We start from the raw sequence: 22,478 nt of genomic DNA on the forward strand, positions 1-22,478 counted from the left end.
TAATTAAAAATACATATTCCCTATTAAATATTTTTGCCTGTTAAAATACATTACCAGCTTAGTAATTCCATCGTGATTTGCAATAGCTTATTTTGAAAAATACACAAATTTGCACACTCGAAGTGGAACACTTTAGTTATAAAATTAGTGCTGCAACTCCACGATGAGTAATGTTTTAAATCCATAACGTTTGACTATTTCCTACACAGGTAAAACACAGATAGTCTTCATTTTTTGATGGTTATCATTCATAGTTCAAGAGCTTAAAGGCAGAACTTGATGGGTGAGTCACAATCCCAGTGTTGGCTACAATTCTAGGAAAAAAAATGCCTTTTCTAAACACCATTACGTGGTTGCCTCTATCTGCTCGAGATTACTTTGACAAAATTGCAATAGATGCAAGCTTGTGATTCAAAATATGTACTGCCTTCTCCTTTTTACTACTTGATCAGAAGGCACGATGGTCAGATTAGGTCAGAAAAATGTTATCTATAACTCCACTTTACAACTACCTGGTGGATTTTTTTTTTAAAAAGATGTAACACCCACGAACCACAAATGGAGGTTGAGTTCTGATATCACTCTGGGAAAGAACTGACGTGCAGCTCTTTGGAACATTCCATCATCATTTAATATGCTTAGTTATTGGAACTTGCATATTTTAAACGTTTTAAAATGTGTCTTGAGTTTTCTGAATAGCAGTAAGTTAATGGATCATTCATATATAACTTACACGTGAGGATCCTATGAAGCACAGGTATGCATGAATGTTCACACTTCAATGCAACAGAGTGAAGGCCTATGACCACAGGTGTGATAGAAGGACCAGCAGTAGGTCCACTATTGTTTGTCATATTGTCATTAACTATTTGGACGAGAATACAGGAGGCATGGTTAGTTTGCTTATACCAAAACTGGTGGTATGGTAGACAGTGAAGTTGGCTAAGAGTACAATATGATCTTGATCAACGCGGTAGTGGGCCAAAAAGTAGTAGATGGAGATTAATTCAGATAAACGTGAGGCGTTACATTTTGGTAAGACAAACCAGGGCAAAACTTACACATGTAATGGTAGGGCCCTGGCAGTATTGCTGAACCCAAACGACCCAGTGGTGCAGGTACATAGTTTCTTGCAAGTGTCGTCAATGATAGGGTGGTGAAGGTGGTGTTTTGTTTGCCTTTCAGTCAGAGCATTGAGTACAGGAGTTGGGATGGCATACTACAGTGGTTGAAGGTTACATAGGTAAGACACATTTAGAGTACTGCATGCAAGTTTGGTCGTTCTGCTATCAGAAGGATATTATTAAACTGGAAAGGGTGCAAAGAAAATTACAAGCTGTTACTGAGTTTGGAAATGGGCAGCAGGTCAGGCAGCATCCAAGGAGCAGGAGAATCGACGTTTCAGGCATAGAATCTCCTGAAGAAGGGCTTATGCCAGAAACGTCAATTCTCCTGCTCCTTGGATGCTGCCTGATCTGCTGCGCTTTTCCAGCAACACATTTTTCAGCTCTGATCTCCAGCATCTGTAGTCCTCACTTTCTCCTACCGAGTTTGGAAAGTTTGAGTTATAAGGAGAGACTGGTTAGGCTCGGACTTTTCTCCTTGGAGCACAGGAGGCTGAGGGCTGAGCTTTTGGAGCTTTAGAAAACCATGAAGGGCAGAGAGAAAGTGGACAGTCAAGGTCGCTATCGCAGGGTACTAGAGGGCATAGGCTTGAGGTGAGAGGCGGACAGATTTAAAAGGGACCTAAGGCAACTTTCTCACACAAACTGCCAGAGGAAGTGGTAGAGGTGGGAATGATTAAAACATTTGAAAGTCATTTGGACAGGTACGTGGATAGGAAAGGTTTAGAGGGATATGGGCCAAATGGGACTAGTTCAGTTCAGGAAACCTGGTTGCCACACGTTTGTGTGCTGTATGATTGAGCACAGCAGGATGCAAGCATTTAAAAAAAAAATTGATCTCGTCAAACTCCTAATTAATTCCGAACAAAATAGATAAGAACATGTAACCAGCAGCAGCAAAATCAGACATTCTTTTATATTTAGACTGAAGTAGATCTATTTAGATTTGGCCTTTAGATGTTAGAAAAAGCTAAACACTCAAGTCTGAAATGTAGCTGCTACGTGTCCAATTCAAAGTAGTACATCAAAATTACTTAAGATCTAGAAGCACAATTAAGACCATAAGCCAAAGCAGAAGTAGACTACTCAGCCCATCAAGCTTGCTCTGCCATTTCACAAGATCATAGCTGATCTGATAATCCTCAACTCCACTTTGCTGCTTTTTCCCTATACCCTTAATTCCTTTACTGATGAAAAATCTATCACAACTTTAAATATACTCCCAACAGGTTTAATTGGAAGCACACTAGCTTTCAGAGTGACGCTCCTTCATCAGATTATCACCTGATGTGGGTGGCACAGTGGTTAGCACTGCTGCCTCACAGCGCCAGAGACCCGGGTTCAATTCCCGCCTCAGGCGACTGACTGTGTGGAGTTTGCACGTTCTCCCCGTGTCTGCGTGGGTTTCCTCCGGGTGCTCCGGTTTCCTCCCACAGTCCAAAGATGTGCAGGTCAGGTGAATTGACCATGCTAAATTGCCCGTAGTGTTAGGTAAGGGGTAGATGTAGATGTAGGGGTATGGGTGGGTTACGCTTCAGCGGGGCGGTGTGGACTTGTTGGGCCGAAGGGCCTGTTTCCACACTAAATAATCTAATCTAAGTAATCTAATCTAATCTAATCTAAACCTGTTGGACTATAACCTGGTGTTGTGTGATTTTTAACTTTGTACACCCCAGTCCAACACAGGCATCTTCAAATCTTAAATATACTGAATGACCTAGCCTCAACAACAGACTGTGGTAAATAATTCTACAATTCACTACTCTCAGAAGAAATTTCTTATCAGCGTTAAATGTATGACCCTCTTATTCTCAAAATGTGAATGTTTTCCTAAGATCGCTTCTCATTCTTCTAAATTTCAAAGTAGAGGTCCAACCTACTCAATCTCTCCTCATAAAAAAGCAGACTCTCTATTCCTAGTATCAGCTTTGTGAATATTGTCTGGACTGCCTTCCACGTCAAGTATACCTTTCTGAAGTTAAGGGGCCCAAAATTGCTCATTGTAATCGAGCTGTGGTCTGACTAGTGGCTTGTATACTTTTACCAAAACCGCCCTTTGCAATTGCATTCCATTTGGAGTAAAGACCAACATTTCAATTGCCTTTCCTGTGACTCACTGAACTTGGACGCTAGCTTTTTCTGATTCATGGACTCGGACTCCCAAATACCTCTGTTCTCTAAATGTCTGTGGTCTTTCCACATTTATACAATATTCTGCTCCTCTATTCTTCCTGCAAAAGTGCATTACCTCACATTTTCCCATGTCATATTGCATCTGCCAGATTTTTAACATTTACTGTACCTGTACATATGCATCTGCAAACTCCCTGTGTCACCCATACCACTTGCCTCCCACCTATTTTGTGTATTCCACAAACTTGGCTATAGTACATTGACTTTTCTCAGTCAAATCATGAACATATTTTGTCAACAACTGTGGCCTCAGCATTGATCCATGTGGCACACCACGAGTTACAGGGTGATACCATTCTCCCCTCCCGCCCTCCAACCCAACCCCTCCCAATCCTTTATCCATGCTAATATACTTCTTGCAATAGCATGGGCTTGTATTTTATTAAGTCGCCTAATGTGTGATACCTTTTCAAATGCCTTCTGAAAATCAAATTATATCCACTGCTTCCCCTTTATATATCCAGCTGGTTATCTGTTCAAAAGGATTCTAGTCAATTTGCTCGGCATGAATTTCCTTCATGAAGCCATGCTGAATCTCCCTGATCATACAAAATATTGCTAAATGCTCTGCTACTATATCCTTTATACATCCCTAGAGAATACAAAGAAACAAATTTTGATGTTTTAAAAACAGTTCGTATTACAGAAAAGAGTTTAGGAGGCCTTAGAGAATATAAAAGTGGATAAATCTTTGGGACCTGATCTAATATATCCCAAAACGTTGGGGGAAGCATGGGAGGAAATTGTAAGACCCCTTGCAAAAATATTTGCATCTGTTACTACAGGTGAGGTACCTGATGGCTGGAGGGTGGCTAATGTTGCACCCTTGTTTAAGAAAGGTTGTAAGGAGAAACCAGGGAAGTATAGACCTGTCAGTCTGACTTTGGTTGGGGGTAAATTGTTGGAGGTAATTATACAATATAGGCTTTATGGACATTTACAGAGGCAAAATTAATTAGAGGTAATCAGGAAGGTTTTGAGGGGAAAATAATGTCTCACAAACTTCATTGAGTCTTTTGAAAAAGTTACCGAAAAGATTGGTGAGGCAGAGCAGTAGACATTGTTTACCTGGACTTTAGTTAAGCCTTCGACATGGTTCTGCATGATAGACTAATTCGTAAAGTTAGTTCATATGGGATTCAGGGTGAGTTTGCCATTTAGGTACAGAATTGGCTTAATGGCAGGAGACAGAGTGGTGGTGGAGGGTTGCTTTTCAGACTGGAGGCCTGTCACCAGTGTGTTCTGCAGGGATCAGTTCTGTTTCCTCTTTTGTTTGTCATTCATATAAGTGATTTGAATGAGAATATAGAAGGCATAGTAAGCCAGTTTGCAAACAAAATTGGTGGTTTAGTAGACAGTAAAGAAGGGGGTTTTCTAAGATTCCAAAGGGAACTTGATCAAATGGGTCAATGGGTTGAAAAATGGCAGATAGAGTTCAATCTGGATAAATGAGAGGTACTGTATTTTGGTATAAGGGTAGGGCCTTAGGCAGTATTGTAGAACAGAGGGGTTCAGGTACATTATTCTTTGAAGTTTACTTCACATGTAGACAGAGTGCTAAAAAGGTTTTGGCATGCTTGCCTTCATTGCTCAGTCCTTTGAGTATAGGAGTTGGGAAGTCATGTTGATATCGTACAGGTCATTGGTGAGGTCTCTACTGGAATACCATGTCCAGTTCTGGTTGCCCAGTTACAGGAAGGGTATTATTAAGCTGGAGAGAGTTGAGACGAGATTTACCATGATGTTATCAGGTATGGAAGGTTTGAGTTACAAGGAAATGCTGGATTGGCTGGTTCTTTTTTCCACTGGAACATAGAAGGCTGAGTTGACCTTATAGAATTCTATAAAATAATAAAGGCTATAGATAGAATTAATAGATGTCTTGCCCCTAGGATGGGGGATTTCATGACTAGGGGGCACATTTTCAAGGTAAGAGAGATTTAAAAAAGACGAGGGGCAATTTTTTTTTTAACACAGAGGGTAGTTTGTATGCGGAACGAACATCCTGATGAAGTGGTGGATGCGGGTATGATTACAACGTTTAAAAGACATTTGGATAAGTCCATGAATAGGAAAGGTTTGGAGGAATATGGACCAGTAGTAGGCAAGTAGGACTTGTTTAGTCTGGAATTATGTTTGGAATGGACTGGTTGGATCAAAGGATCTGTTTCGGTGCTGTATGACTCAATTCTCATAGATTTAAGTACAATAACTATCAAAACCTATCTTACAACATAAGATCAAAAATCAATAAGACATTATTTAACAAATTTTAGATTGTTCTTAACTGTTTCCAAACAAATTTGGAACAGCTTTCAACACCAATTCACCCTGGAACCACAGACCACCAGAACATCAAATCAGTGGCACCCCTCTTGGTCCTGTGGCTTCCAGATGAGAGGGCCTTTATTAGGTCCCATTAGTCCTAATTAGCTCTATTAACTTCAAAATGGCTCACTTCCAATAATCCAAATAGCCGGACCCCCTGAACATTTCAAAGGAACACATGCATTCAGCAAGCAAGGCCTGGCCGCTTTATGCAATTATTGAGTCTCTTGGTCTGCTGGGGATCAGAGATCTAGACTTCAGTCTTGAATGTAGGGCAGTTAGTTTCATAATGAGTAACATTCCTCTGAAACATGAGGTAAGAGGTAAGTTCATTTTGTTTGAGACAAATGAAACATCCACAAGCATTCACTTCCTCCGATGTTCAGTAGTAGCAGTGCATGCTATCTACAAGATGCACTGCACAAACTCATCCAAGATCCTTAGACAGCACCTTCCAAACTCTAGAATCCCCTCCCTAATGGCACTGTGGGTCACCTACAGGATGTGGACTGCAGCGTTTCGAGAAGCCAGCTCACCACCACCAGCTCAATGGCAACCGGGAATGGACAATAAAATGCTGGCCAGCCAACGATGCCCACAATCCACTAGTGAACTAAATAAAATTGGATAAGATGATACAGCTCTATTACTGTCTTATTGAGATTAAGAAATCAGATATGCCAACTTCTCATCAAAATGAAATCATTTAAAGAAACTACTCGAGAGAATTTAGTTTACTGAAATCATTGCTTCAAAAATCTGACAGCAGATTCCTCCGGACTGTTCAACTCTTGGTACAAATAGACTGAGGGGGTTGAACTTTTCATAATTTTGAGACAATAAAAATATAAATAATAGGTAGAAGAGACAGCAACCTCACAATCTGAGACTCAGTGGAGGTAAGGCAAAATCAATAGCATCTAGCACAAAATGGACTGAAGTAATTGTTTTGCACATCTGATGCTCAAACTGTATTCAATGCAATATCTTTCTTGAATACATCACAACTGCCATTGGGAATCCCAACCAGGATACATGAACACCAACTAGCCACAAAACGACATGACCCTCTCTCATTAGTATCCTTACACACAGATAAGGAAGGACACCACTTCAACTGGGACAACACATCCATCCTAGGACAAGCCAAACAGAGACACGCACGCTGTCAATGATTAGAGGAAATTATGCTTTTCAGTAAATTTTGTTTTCAATATGAAGTCAGGAAAGTCTTAATTACTTTCAAGATTCTGATGAACAAGAGATGATTAAAAACTACTGCACAGAAAACTATTATACCTCAAAATCCTGATACTGTTCTTCTGTTAAGGACTTTTTGGCCACCACAAGAGTCCGTAGTCCTTCTCTGGCCATGTTCCCACACTGCAAAGGTAAAGAGTTGCTTAATTATAAATAAGTACTGTGGGTCTTTCTGAAACTTTGATGTGTGCCCCCTCACATGACATATCCCTCCCAGATCATCTCAATGCCTTCCATGCTTGCTTTGAGCAGAATTTCGGCAGAGAGGTAACACTTATTCTGACAAGTCCCAACAAATCTATCCCAACAGTCATTGCATCAGAGGTCAGATCAGTTTTCCTTCGTGTGAATCCCAAGGAAAGCAATGGGACCAGACAGAGTACAAGGACGTGCACTCAGAGCATGCGCAGATCAACGGGCAGAGGTCTTTGCGGACATCCTCAATCCCTCCCTGCAGCAGGCGACTGCCCCTGCCTGTTTCAAGAGTGCCAGCATCATCCCTGTTCCTCAGAAGGCTCATGCAGCACATCTCAGTGACAACTGCCCATTGGCCCTAACTTCAGTGGTCATCAATTACTTTGAAAGGCTGGTCATGGCATTAATCAACTCCAGCCTCCCCACTACTCTTGACCCACTGTAATTTGCCTACCGGACCAACAGATCCAAGTCAGATGTCATATCACTTGTCCTTTACTCCTCTCTAGAACATCTTGACACCAAGAACAGCTACAAAAGAATCCTACTCATTGACTACAGATCAGCCTTCAACACTATTATTCCAAGACTGATTACTAAACTTTGTCAGCCCAACTCTCTGCAACTGGATCCTCAGTTTCCTGACCCACAGGGCACAATCAGTGAAGATTGGGGACAATATTTCATCCTCATTAACACTCAACACTGGAGCCCCCTAAAGTACTCACTGTATACCCATGACTGCGTCACCAAATACCAGACTATGTTTTAGAAGTTCGCTGCTGACACCACCGTAGTCGATCGAATCACAGATGGCGATGACAGACTACAAACGGGACGTGGAAGACCTAGAAAAATGGTGCACTGAGAACAACCTAGCTCTCAATGCCAGCAAAACCAGGGAACTCATTATTGACTTTCGGCAGGATGTTACTCATGCCCGTCCCCCCTGCCAATCCTCCCACACATTAACAGCACAGAGGTGGAACGAGTGGACAGTGTCAAGCTCATGGGAGTGGTCATCCACAAACTTACTTGGACTGTTCATGTGGATGCACTGGTTACAAAGGCCCAACGTCTCTTCTTCCTCAGGCAGCTGAGGAAATTTAGCATGACCATGAATATCCTTGCCAACTTTTATAGGTGCGCCATCGAGAGCATTCTTCTGGATGTATCACTACCTGGTATGGCAACTGTACCATTTAAGATTGGAGATGTTTACAAAGAGTGGTGAACTTGACCCAGACAATCACAAAGGCCAACCTTCGATCTACAGAATCCATCTACCAGGCCCGCTGTCAAGGAAAGGCCGCCAGCATTCTCAAAGGTCCATCCCCACCCTAGCAATGTTTTTCTACAGTTCCTCCACCAGCGGGGAGAAGGGACAGAAGTCTGAACACACACACCAGCTGGTTTTGAAACAGTTTCTACCCTACTGTGGTTTAGAATACTGACTGGACTCACAAAATCTTAACATTCACCTGTACCTGTATTTCTTTTGCTGCTTTTATCTATTACTTACTGATCTATGCTACTTAACTCTGATCTGTCTGTATTGCTCGCAAGATAAAGCTTTTCACTGTGCCTCTGTATACGTGACAATAAATTCAATTTAATTCAATCCAGCATCTATATATTTTTCACAAATATATATCTACTTAAGAAACATTCAGTATAGAACTATAGCATTCCATATAACAAAACTGAATATTTGCAGGTTAGTTGCTTTCATTCTTAGTAAAGGGTCAAAAATTTCAGTAAGAACTGGACTAAAAACACAAGTTGAATGATCAGCAGTTATTGACAAAAAGTAAATCAAATAATCAGACGATGGACGTCATTAGGCAGAGGTGAGAGTTTAGATAGGACCTTCTAGGCCTTTTGGTGTAGAGTAGGTTGGATAGACCAGAAGGTCTTTTCTTTCCAGTCAAATTACATTCCCATGTGCAAAAGACCTGCAACAATCTTTCAGCTTGTTTTTGGCTGTCCAGCACTTCAGTAATATGATCTTGCAATTGTTGTCAAATTAAAGTAGGGGAAATTATCAGTAATTGTACAAAACTAACACTTATGGTTATAACTTTTTGATAGTTCTGTACAGCTTGTCATAGAACTGGAACAAACTATCTACAAGCACCTACATAATAAAGGACAGTGTCAACAATTAAGCATTGAATACATGTATCCTGATTACCCTCCTAAGACAGAATAATGCAAATTACTCACGGTCTGTGAAAGAAATCAAATTAGATATTCTGAATATTTGACTATAATGAACATGTTTCGCCCCAAGTTTTGAACTCAGTAAAGGACTCAATGGCCGAAAAAATCAGAAGACATTGCATCCTCCAGGTTCTACATGGGCACCGAAGGTTCCAAAATGATGGGCTGGAAACACAAGCACATTCCAATGAGCAGTGCTTCACCCAGTTTTATCAGGGCAGGCAAAAAAAGCAGATAGTCAGATCCCACACGTGAAATCAGCGAAGTCAAATAAGAGAGCACTATACCCCTTTAGGACTTCTCTGGGTAAAATGTAGTTGTTCTGAACATATGAGGCTGGTTTTGATCAGGGAAACCCAGTCTTACAAGATTCTTAGACTGACCACTATACACCAAAAGTTTGGTTTAAGTAAAATGCACACTTTAGCACACAGTTGGAAAGAACATAAAACCACATATACTCTGTATAAATCCGCACAATATTTCTGGACACAGCCCAACATCTAACATCCCATTCCCAAACACACTCCACTTGACAGATGCTGCTCATTCCCTTTTAACAACCCACAAAAGGGATCATGATGTTTCTGGTAGCCCAAACTTCATTGGTTAGCTCTCTGAACATGCTAATATGTCCACAGCTCACCAATTTATTTCAAGAGTGGTTGAGACCTAATATCAACTGCAGATCAGGTCCATTAGTTCAAGTTAATGTAACATTTCTTGCAGACTACTTGGGTGAATTTCTACACATTAAGTTTGTTAATTTAAAAAAGTCTTACTTCTTCTTCCAGCCAATCATTGTACTGTACAATGCTTGACATTACCACATCAGCTCCTTTCATATAAAAAGTGATTTCCCCTGAGGAATCATCCTAAATATCAAAACAAAATACAAATGTTTACATCAGAAATATAGAAACATCATCTAAGAAAGAATATACATGGATTAATGTTTTGTTTACTCCCTTCTTTAGAGCTATTTATTGACTGTGACGTATCCTCACCTACACCTTAACCAATGGCTGATTACATCAGTGGTTCCTTCCTGTTCCTGTAAAGCACAACCGTGTTCTTGCTTGTTGCTTATTCATCCAAGGTGTCTGTAAAAAGTAACCTCCCCCTCAGACTGTTCCAATTCTGAATTCTCAACTGGGCAGACATGCATGGACAACTGATGTTGACATTTTCCAGCTGGCAAATTGAAGCAACAAACTCTACTAGAAGCATATTGTAACCTACTAGCTTTATGTTAGCCCAGGCACCTATGTGACTGAGGAAGGGAATATTTGCAAACAACACTGCTAGTTATAATAAAAGGTCTGTTGGATCCTTTGATACCACAATATTAACATCCAATTCTTATGCTCCAGGAGATTTCATAAACATGACCATATCAGGTAAAGTAGCCTGTTGGAGGCAAACTCATACCAGCTAAGGATTCATATTCAAAATCCTCACAGCTAAGCATTCTTGCTAAATTTATACTATCTAGGATCACGTGCAGGATAGTCACTAGAATGATGTGCCAAGCTTCCTGCATAAAAATGAAACAACACATTCTGAAAAGCAGGGTAAGTAACGGTGTGTACATTAGATTAGATTAGATTACTTACAGTGTGGAAACAGGCCCTTCGGCCCAACAAGTCCACACCGCCCCGCTGAAGCGTAACCCACCCTTACCCCTACATCTACATCTACCCCTTACCTAACACTACAGGCAATTTAGCATGGCCAATTCACCTGACCTGCACATCTTTGGAGTGTGGGAGGAAACCGGAGCACCCGGAGGAAACCCACGCAGACACGGGGAGAACGTGCAAACTCCACACAGTCAGTCGCCTGAGGCGGGAAATGAACCCGGGTCTCTACCGCTGTGAGGCAGCAGTGCTAACCACTGTGCCACCGTGCCGCCCACGTGTGCGTGGTGTGTGAGGAGGAAGCAGCAAAGGTGGGATACATGGGTGATATTTCTGAGAAAGAGATTGATGGTCTAAACTTTTAACATTGAGCTTAATTCAGTCATATTGAAATACTGTAAAGAAAATGTAATTCTGTATAACAGCAAACTTCAAAAGGACTCTAACAATGTTACAAGCTATAAAGCCAATGTCACAGAGATGTATCAAGACATCTTATTCCTTAAATGATGTAGACTCAAACATTTTTGATTTAGCTATTTGACCTCTTCCTTTCCTATCTAATGATGTACAGTATCCTTATTCATTTTTACATTTTTCTGGTATTTTTATTACCTGCAGATGTAAAGTCTAATGTTTGCTTGATAAAAAATGTTCTGTGCTAGTACCGTTACTATTATATGAAGACACTATTTTACTTTTAGGTAGCATATGCCACAGCAGCTGTAGACACCAACTATGCCTTTGACACGTGATAACATTCAGACAAGGGTGTTAACAATTTCCTATGCCGACCAAAGCTGTAAATGAGCTTTAGCTTAAAGTAGTTCTACAGGATTTAGCACATAATAAATAATTCAATGTTCTAACACATTTCTGTCTACACTTATTTATGAAACTTACCCTGACAATGATGCCCATTCTTTTGCTTTCAGATGTGAAAGGAAAAACTTGTAGAATGATGAATGGAAGGATTTGTCCACTAGGGGTCTTCAGTTGCATAGATGAGAGGTCTCTGCTCACCAATGTCAGACCCACACTTTGTGTCCATTGCACAAGAGCCACCTAAACAAAGATCAAAGGTCAATCAAAATTCTCTGCCTGAGGCATTGAAGATACACAAACAAAATGATGGTGATATCTAAACTAGAGGTCAAATGTCAGACTCATGATCTATATGAAGAGAAAAATATGCTACAAGATTATATAGAATGAAAGAAGTTTTTCAGAATAAATAGAAAATATATTAGTTAGACGCCACAAATCTAATACATGATTTATAAACGTTAATATAATCAAAAACATATTTCCGTGATTACACAAATAGAATCAAATCATTTGCTGGCATAAGTAAAACAACTAAAAATATATAGAACTAAATACAAGTTTCTTTTTTTTAAAGATTCATTACACCTAAACACCTAATTAGCATTTTAACCTGCAACAGAATATTCAATGTATTGGCCAATTTAGTAGGAACAAAAGGTAATGATCTCATAGACCACCCATTAACCTTGGCATGGTGTTAGTCATATTAGTAGGAATTCTCAGAATATGTTTACCCTAAAACATAAGGAGGTTATTGAGTAAGATTGATTAGTAGCCTATCAAAAAAACCAGGATTGGACTCCAATTTCCAATACAACAAAATGTATTTACCATAATTAAAACTGAAAAGCATGCAACAAAACCCCTTGCTACTTAACATGTCTGAGCTAATGCGATTAACTTTATGAATGGCCCACTTCATGTGACCTTGCTCCTAAAGTAGCATTTTTGCAAACAGCAGCTAAATATGACAAGATTAGAATTTTAAGCTGCCCTTTCTAATAATTTAATCATTCTCCAAGATCTAAAGTAGCATTTTTGTGCCACGTCAATTAAGAAAGTCCTTGAATTTGTATTTTTCTTTACTAAAATCTTTACTCATTTGGTAGACTTAAGTGATTTCTGCACACTTATTCTTATGTTTAAAAGTTAGTCAGTAAAATCATTGTAATTACAGTAGTTTTTTTTGTGTGGTAGAATAACTTTTGCACAGGATGTTGTCAGCTGCAAATGATTCAATACTCAAAGATTCATTTTCAATTTGCTCTGTGAAAGGTTACTATTACAACTTGACCTGCAAATTGTATCTCTGCTAATACACTATCATTTAATTTTATGCCCCATTGTACTAAAGAGTAAAGCATGCTATATTTGGTGACTCACATCTGTTTATTATTGAAGCTCTGCTTGGTTTAACAGCCTGTCTGAATTAGCAGCTTTCACTGCAGTTATCTTGGCTTATTTTACCTGTCCGAAGATTCTGCATTACTCCACTTTAATCCATAATTGTCTGGTTAACATGCATAAGACATTTAACACGACATTCGTTAAATGACAGGGATGTAGCAAACAATGAGATTCTATTTGTGAGCAATGAGGTTTAAACAAGTTGCAATAAATCTACTTTTTGCTAAACTGAATCAAAGTATCAATAATTATAAATCATAATTGCATACCTTTTAAAAGGTGAACATTTCTAAACATAAAAATTACACTAGCAGAAAGCACAGTATAGAAGACTAAAATTTATTAATATGCACTTCTCTAATAAAACTGGACTCTGCATTCAACTTTGAATTCGAGTCATACAGCAACACAAAATTGACCTTAACCAAGATAGTTAAGCATTTCACAAATGAGTATAAGTTGATCAAAGTATTTGCAAATAAGCAAGTTGGGAACACATGCATTGCAGATCAATATTTTCATGATGTAATGCAATATTTGTTTCTGTAATATTTTAGATTTTTTGGGAAAGTGGATGATGGCATTTATTGTCCATTGCCAGTTGCACTGAGGAACTGGAATCATATCAAGAAGACCAGATAGAGACAACAAGTTCCCAGCTGAAGGACACTAATGAACCAATTGAGCGCTTATAGCAAACCATCAGTTTGTGGTCATTTTCTCAGGTATTAGCTCATAAATTATCAGGCTAAGTGAATTATGTTTCACAACTTGTCATGTGGGGATTTTTGAACTCTCAACCTCTAGCTTACTACCATAACCACTAAGCTACTGTACCCTGGTGAGTCTCCATGGCATCGCTTGTGACAAGTCAGCGAATGCAGCATTTGTAATGATAGGAGCATTATACAAAGCAACATATAATATAGCTAATCTCCAGTGGCAATGATAATTGTCTCTTCAAAGAACAGTTTCTCTGCTGTTTGGCACTGACTAATCTGTTTGTACTCTATTTCTTTTGTTTGCTGTCCACTTGTTTTTTTTTCCCTTGTAGCCAGCAATATTTTTCTTATGCTATCACTGCTTATTATAACTTGTTCTCATTGCCACTTTTTAAACGTAGTTTTATGCTCTATTTTTTGTGTAATCCTCAAATACACTGCTGTAGTGAACTTGTAAGTATCAACCTGATTAAAAAGTTGAGGATTTGCAAGAAGATAATACCAACAATCAGACTGTCAGAGATAACTACCAGAATTGGTTGGGTCAGGCCAAGTGAGAAAATAGGAAGTATGGAGGAAGAACATTGGGATTGAGATTCCGGGTTGGAAGGGGTACAGCTGACATTTGGAAGGGTCAGGAAGAGACCACAAGTGCCTAGGAGAAAATAGATGATAGTGTGGATGTGTATAACAAAAAGAAAAAACATCTGTGGTGGAACACAAAAAGCTTATTTGTCGAGTGCTCTGGATTTAAAGCAGTAAATAAAATATTCCATGAATCAAGAATTCCTACTGGATCTGGTAGTGGGCGCAAAGAACATTGGAAGTTAGAGGTTATTTGGGGACATGACAACATAATAATGACAGTAATTGTACATAAACAGAAAAACAAAAGCAACAGACAAGAAAGCTTAATTGGAGAAACAATTTAGGTGATGACAATGAGATTAAGTGGAAGAGGAGACTGTCAAAAGAAAACTAGCCAGAGCATAGTCTAGAGCAGAACTTGGTGCAGGATAGATTATGGGCGGTTGAGTTTTGGTGAAGCTTAGGGCTATGAGCATGGGGACTCAGAGCATTTTGAGGCGACAAAGGCAAAGCTGAGAAACGTACAACTAAGAACAGCCAGAGTCAAGCAGATTTATTGACATGTTGGAAAATTACAAGAATAATATTTACTAGCAATTGGGGAAGTATGCATCAAGCAGGGTCCATCAACATCTGCCTCTAACAAGCAATGTATGTTGGAAAAAGATGTTCATACTCTTTGTAAAGTAAAACTGAGCATTAATAAATGTAAGGCAATGATGTACTTTCTGTAGCTTTCATAAAAGCTCTGAAAGGATAGCACAAAAAATCTACACCATTGACGGCGACAAATGGAACAATGGAAACATAACCACAACAAATTTAAGTTGAGTGCATTGTAGTACAGTAGTGTTTTACAGATGTATTTAGACAACTCTCATTTGTATACATATGATCCAGACTGGGAAAGTTGACGGGAATCCAGCTAAATTTGTTGGTGGAGTTTTGACAAATTGTGATGAGTAATTGTGGAAAAACTGCTGGAAGAGGAGCAACATGATAGGATAAACAGATCAGTGACAGCTGTAATTCAATGTAGAGAAATATAAGCAAGATATTTTGAAACCTCACAAACTGTTTAAAAACCAACTTTAATTTGCATTTACATATACTTGGTGACTGTTCCAAAAACACATTACACAACACAACATAAAAGGATAAATTGGCTGTGAACATTTCAGTGAAGTCACAAAAGAGCTACAGATTAAGCTGGAGTGGTTTGAAAGGAAATTACTGAAACTCTGTCAGAAATGGCACTACTAAGTTCTCAGTTATCCACCACAAAACAAACAAGGGGTAATCAAAGCATTCGCATGTACTAAAGAGACTCAACTCTCAAGCACAATCACGTGACTGAAGGTGATTTGTTTAATTTGCCTTCAGTCATAGAGTTGTTGATTTCTCCCCAATTCCGTTTGTCACACCAGAAGAGAATTAGTAGCTCCAAGCTTAGATAAAACCTGCCTCCAATCTCAATTCTTTCAAAAGTCTGGTTCCCGCAAAGAATTCCATACTTCATCCAAATAAACCATTCTCAGATTACAACTGCCCACAATTTGATGGTAAAGTACTCCTGTGGACAGTCAACAGAAAGAACCTGCAGTATACAGTGACTTAGTGGACACTAATTCATCTGAATTGATGCCAATGTATTTGATTTTAAGTAATTTGAAACTTCTGCCTTACTTCTTTCTTCCTTGGATGTGGGTGCAAATGTATGTTGCAAACCATTGCCTGTGGGTTTTTTAAAAAGTAAACCCTTTGTTTTTACTGTAAGGAATTTGCTGTGGGTCAATTTAAATTGGACTTGGCAAGCAGGGGTGGGGAAACACCTCGTTTAAAAAGGGCCGGGAAGTAGGGACCTCTTTAGTTTCTTTCAGATTAGAGATTTTATCTGAAAGGAGACCACGCTTTTGACTGAGTGTTGTAGATCTGATACAGAAAAGAGTGCCTCAGGCTCTTACAGTGAGTACTCTCTATCATTTGTTGGGGGGAAGGTTCCTCTGGTGACATCGAGCATCTACCTGAGGTCTGGGGGAGAATTAGGAGTTGAGATCACTTCGGAAATGTGAGAGGACGTTTGTGAGAATGTGAAGAGGATTTTGATATGTAATAGGACTCATGCTATACAGGTAAAGATTTTTCATAGGGTTCGTCTGGCTCCAGATCGTCTTGCAAAATTTAAGCAGGATGCACCTTCAATGTGCCCCAAATGTAAAATAAATATGGGTACCTTTACTCATTGTTTGTGGTCCTGCAACAGGCTCCATGCATATTGGAGCACCGTGGCAGGAGTAATAAAGGGGGTCTTGGGGACCAAAGTCACAGTGGACTCTGTCTCTTTGCTCCTGGGTTTGCTAAATTTACCCCTAACTTAAATGTACATGGGAAAAAACTTTTTAACATTGTCATTTTTTGTGCGAGGTAGAACATTGAGGTGTTGGGTGCCTGAGAACCACGGGGTCTGTCGGGGTGGCAAAAGTTAATTATGGAACACATTTCCTTATACGTATACAAATATGGTGCAGCAGAAAATGGGCAACTTTCAAAAGACGTGGCAGCCCTTTATGAAATATTTCGAAGGAGATCAGTTTGCTATTTTGATTAGGGCTTTTGTCTCGCCATGATAGGTCTAATAAACCTAAGGCTCTGAGGGGAAGAATTTCGAATAAATGTAGGTTTAATAATCGATGCTCTCGAAGGGGAGAGGTATGGTCTTGGTGCATTGCGTGGCATTATTTATTTATGTATTGATTTGTAACAAGAGTAGTTCTGATTTCTTTTGTAGAGTATTAAAGTAGTTGGTTTATTGTTGTTTTTGATGTTATGATGCTATATTTTCATGGTTTTGTAACTTTCTAATTTTGTAAAGAAACATTTTTCAATAAAAATATTTTTAAAAAGGGTAGGGAAAACATGAAAAGTAGTTAAAAAACAGTTTTGGTATGGACAGAAGAGGAGATCAGTAAAATAATTCAATTTACCTTTCCCTCTCTTGCTTGTGACAAAGGTGTGGGTAAAGGAAGCATGGCTTAATTATTAATATTGTAAATGGCCATAAGCAATTCACAGGTGCATGATAAATAAAAAAATGACATTAAGCGACATTAGGAGCTATTAGGTCAAATGACCAAAAGCTTGGTTAAAGAGGTAACTTTAAGGTGTGTCAAAAAAGAGGAAAGTGAGGTGGAGTCGCAGAGAGGTTTAGGGAGGAAATTCCAGAGGTTGGGGCCCAGGTGACATGAAGCCAAAAAGAATGATTTGCTGTTTTTACATTTTCAATTAATGAGGCAGTCAGAAGCCACACAGTTTATATCCAAAGTCAACAAAATGAATATAATTTCTCAGAGATCAGTCTATATTTGAAAACTGCATACTACTTACATCTAGGTAAACTATTTTAAAATTGTTGATGTTTAATCAATTCATTGGGTCTATACTGAACAATAAGATTAAACAAAGTAAACCATGTGTTAATTTCCTATAAGAGTGATGCTTAAACTTTGTTGGGAAGTTCTCTCTTCTTGCTATTCCTAATGTAGGTTTAGTCTGATAACGAAGCAGCTACGCCTTCTCCTCTTGATGACTGCATAGGGACACAAAATCGGAATCAGGCCACTGGTGTTTTTATTGAAGGAATATTTGAACATAAGATGATTACACAGCCTTATTGGAGAACATTGTTTTCTACTGCATTATTTGCCATTCAGCAAATACTTGTTAGATTTTTGCATCAAAGGCATTTTAAAAACAAACAGATAGTTATGTGGCAAAGGATTAAAGTCACACTGAAGTGTAAACATGAGATGAGATCAGAGATAAACATGACTTGTGAAGATGTTATGGGAACAACAATTTTTCAAGAACATAGTTCCATTTTACTTTGTTTCCATACTAAATATATAAAGGTCACAACAGAAATGCATTCTAATAACCTGGCATACAAACTCCCACTCTACGTTTTATCTACTGACCTCTATACCTTTGATTTAGCAATCATTTTAACTATTAATTCCACAATGTTATCACCATTTCTCATGACCATGGCTTTTATAATTCTCTTAAATTTATTGTAGCTAAGTAACATTTTCACATAATCACAGAAGGTAAGTATAAATTACTTGCGACTTCTCACTAATCCTCTCACTGCTTTCCTCCTCTCTGTGACCAGTGTCCTAGCTGTGGCTTTCCCTCACATCAATGGTAAAAGAGTTTCATGCTGAACTGACAGGAGATGCGTTCTATTTATGAAGTGTTGCATCTGCTAGCTTAATTAGAAGCATGAAACATAAGTGGTGGCTTCGAATTTCAGTCCGCTTTACAAAAATCAAGAATTGACAATAGCTTTACAAAGTGATTTTAAACATTTTGTTGCGTGTTAACAAAGTAATTTTACTTTTTCACATAAGGAATTCTCTTTTATCCATCATAGTTTTCTTTCATTTTCAGGTGTCACTTGCTTGATTGTGCCTTGTAAATATTTCATTTCTCTCCCTAACCCAGATTCTGATAGAATTTGATGAAAAAGCTTTCAATAAATAGTTGATACAAAAAGTATTAAAACAAATCAATATGCTACTCCCATTTGGCACTATTAGGATATAACTGAGGCAATGTTTGCTTAAAAAGATAACTGTGCTGAACAATTTTTGCAAGGCCAGTGCATGTTTAAATCAGACCAGATATTTATCACTAATAAATACCAAATGAGCTATTTCAAACCCAGTACCCACTGGTATAGTCAAGAGAAAAAATAACTACTTTAAACCGAAAGCTATAATGAAGGCAAAGTCCTGTACATCACAGCCAATGTAGATACTCATAACACTAAAATATTAACTGTTTCTTGGAGATGCTTATCCAATGGCAACAAGTTCAACTAAACGCTAAACATATATGAACCACTACTGAATGGTAGCAGGCTAATTGGCTGTGTACAGCCACAGAGTCATAGAGATGTACAGCATGGAAACAGATGCTTCGTTCCAACTCATCCATAAACTAATCTGGTCCCATTTGCTAGCACTTGGCCCATATTCCTCTAAACCCTTCCTATTTATATCCCCATCCAGATGCCTTTTAAATGCTGTAATTGTACCAGCCGCCACCACTTCCTCTGGCAGCTCGTTCCACAGACACACCAACCTGTGCGTGAAAAAGTTATCCCTTAAATCCCTTTTATATCTTTCCCCTCTCACTCTAAACCTATGCCCCCGAGTTCTGGATTCCACCCACCCCAGGGAAAAGACTTTGCCTATTTATCCTATCCATGCCCCTCATGAGTTTGTAAACCTCTATAAGGTCACCCCTCAGCCTCCGATGCTGCAGGGAAAACATTCCTAGCCTATTCAGCCACTCCCTGTAACTCAAATCCTCCAACCTTGGCAAATATCCTTAATAACCTTTTTTGAACTCTTTCAAGTTTCACAACATCTTTCCAATATGAAGGAGACCCAAATTGCAGGTAATATTCCAAACAGTGGCCCAACCAATGTCCTGTACAGCCAGAACATGACCTCCCAACTCCTATACTCAATGCTCTAAACAATAAAGCATACCAAATGACTTCTTCATTATCCTATCTACGTGCGACTCAACATTCAAGGAGCTATGAACCTGTAGTCCAAGGTATGTTCAGCAACACTCCCTAGGACCCCACCATTAAGTGTATGAGTCCTGCTAAGATTTGATTTTCCAAAATGCAGCACCTCGCATTTATCTAAATTAAACTCCATCTGCCAGTCCGCAGCCCATTGGCCCATCTGCTGAAGATTCCTGAAGAAGGGCTGATGCCCGAAATGTCGATTTCTCCTGTTCCTTGGATGCTGCCTGACCTGCTGCGCTTTTCCAGCAACACATTTTCAGCCATTGGCCCATCTGTTCAAGATCCCGTCATACTCTAAGGTAATGTTCTTCGTTGTCCACTACACCTCCAATTTTGTTGTCATCTGTGAACTTACTAACTGTACCTCCTATATCCACATCTAAATCATCCATATAAATGAAGAAAAGCAGTGAACTCAGCACTAATCCTTGTGGTACGCCACTGGTCACAAGCCTCCAGTCTGCAAAACAACCCGCCACTACCACCCTCTGTCTTCTACCATCAAGTGTGTTCTGTATCCAAGTGGTTAGTTCTCTCTGTATTCCATGAGATCTAATCTTGTTAACCAATCTCCCATGAGGATCTTTGTCGAATGCCTTACTGGAGTCCAGGTAGATCATGTGGACCGCTCTGCCCGCATCAATCCTCTTTGTAACTTCTTCAAAAAAAACTCAATCAACTTTGTGAGACATGACTTCCCATGCACAAAGCTATCCTGACTATCCCTAACTAGTCCTTGCCTTTCCAAGTACATGTAAATCCTGTCCCTCAGGATTCCCTCCAACAACTTACTGGTCTATAGTTCCCTGGCTTTTCCTTATCACCTTCCTTAAACAGTGGCATCACGTTAGCCAACCTCCAAGTATTCTGGCACCTCACCTATGACTATTGATGATACAAATATCTCAAAGGGGTCCAGCAATCTCTTCCCTAGTTTCCCATAGAGTTCTAGGATACACCTGATCATGTCTCGGGGATTTATCCACTTTTATACGTTTCAAGAGTCTGATCACAAAGTCCCCCAAACCTCACGAGCACTTCTGATATATTTCACTTAATAGCAATCAAAAATGGGAACCCTGGGCAGTTCTTAATTCCTAAAGGCAAGCAAGTACGAAGGCTAGGCATAGCACTCCCTGCCCTTACTCAGGTTGAACTCAGTTAATTCAGCACTGATCAGGGTGTTCAACCCAAAACATTTGCTGCTTGCCTGGTTTCGCTATTAACCGGATAAATCCATTGAGATTGGAGACCTTACTAATTAATTTAACAATTCTGATTTTGGTGGCATGACTAAATTTTCACCACCCACCTTTTAAGTACTCCCTAATGTACACTACAATGTTTCAGTAAACATTGCTTCATAACTTATATGTAAAGTGCTGCTACTTCATTGTAATTCTGCACAATTCTTCTCAATGCTATATTTAAAATCAATGAGAGAGGAAGGTGAATTGTTATTCTGATATCAAAATGAAAGAAAATGTAAATTATTTCCAGTTTATCATTAGACGCTGTCTTGAATATAAATAACATTGCTAAGGCTTATAAAATATATTGTATAAAACATCCATTCAAATTCTAACTTGGAAGATTAATTTTAAATAATTAGGTGTGAAATTACTTTGAATTTAATTAAATTAAATTAACCAAAACATTTGCCAGAAAGGCTTCAAAACAGTCCAATAATATATTTTATAGATGGTTAAAAGAAAATATAATGCTTGTTAGATAAAATATGTAAATCATAATTAAGTATTTGCCTTTTAAAGAGTGTGTAATTTTTATATACTACTGACATTTAAACTTTTAGGTTCTTGACATCTGTAACATTAGGTTCATCAAAAAGGTGAATTTTTTTAGCTCATTAATTAGTTACCATTTCACAATAGTTATTTCCTATAAGACACTAGATGGCGACTTTATTGCAGCTCAGCGAAATAAGTTTTGATTGTTCCAAAGGACAGAAGGATAATGGTCCACACTGAAATGAATATTAAAGAAAATTCTAAATTCATTACATTATGAAATTCAGCTTGAATTCATATTATTAGAGCAGTAACAAACTTATATCAAAGTGTATATGAATAAATAATTACAAGACCATTGTACATCTATTTTGGTATACAATGGTAAAATTTTTCTATTTAAAAATGATCTGTGGAATTATCAGTGCACTTAATTTAAACCATAATGTCTCTGACCCTTTTCAATCTTGTGTCATCTAACATTGTGTGGACGCAGAAACAAATGTTTTTGAAATATTCATTTTTTGCAAAAGATGACATGAGTAAACAGCTGCATGTATTTTAAAATTGACATGAGCAGTGATGATTAAAAGACTATTTTTCTCCCAATGTTATTT

At 38.7% G+C, this 22,478-nt stretch overlaps 1 protein-coding gene across 2 annotated transcripts in view; it reads right to left on the reverse strand.

Annotated features, from left to right (window-relative positions):
* The window catches only part of atp9b (ATPase phospholipid transporting 9B), a 344,153-nt gene that overhangs the window by 40,379 nt on the left and 281,296 nt on the right, over positions 1–22,478 (reverse strand). For both annotated transcript variants that reach the window (XM_072570843.1, XM_072570844.1), the window contains exons 16-18: positions 11,867–12,028; positions 10,106–10,198; positions 6,945–7,028 (exon numbers count right to left, since the gene is read on the reverse strand). In XM_072570843.1, coding sequence (XP_072426944.1) covers positions 6,945–7,028; positions 10,106–10,198; positions 11,867–12,028 — 339 coding nt within the window. The remainder of the gene's footprint in view (positions 1–6,944; positions 7,029–10,105; positions 10,199–11,866; positions 12,029–22,478) is intronic.

The sequence above is a fragment of the Chiloscyllium punctatum genome, chromosome 5, assembly GCF_047496795.1.
Source record: "Chiloscyllium punctatum isolate Juve2018m chromosome 5, sChiPun1.3, whole genome shotgun sequence".
Lineage (NCBI taxonomy): Eukaryota > Metazoa > Chordata > Chondrichthyes > Orectolobiformes > Hemiscylliidae > Chiloscyllium > Chiloscyllium punctatum.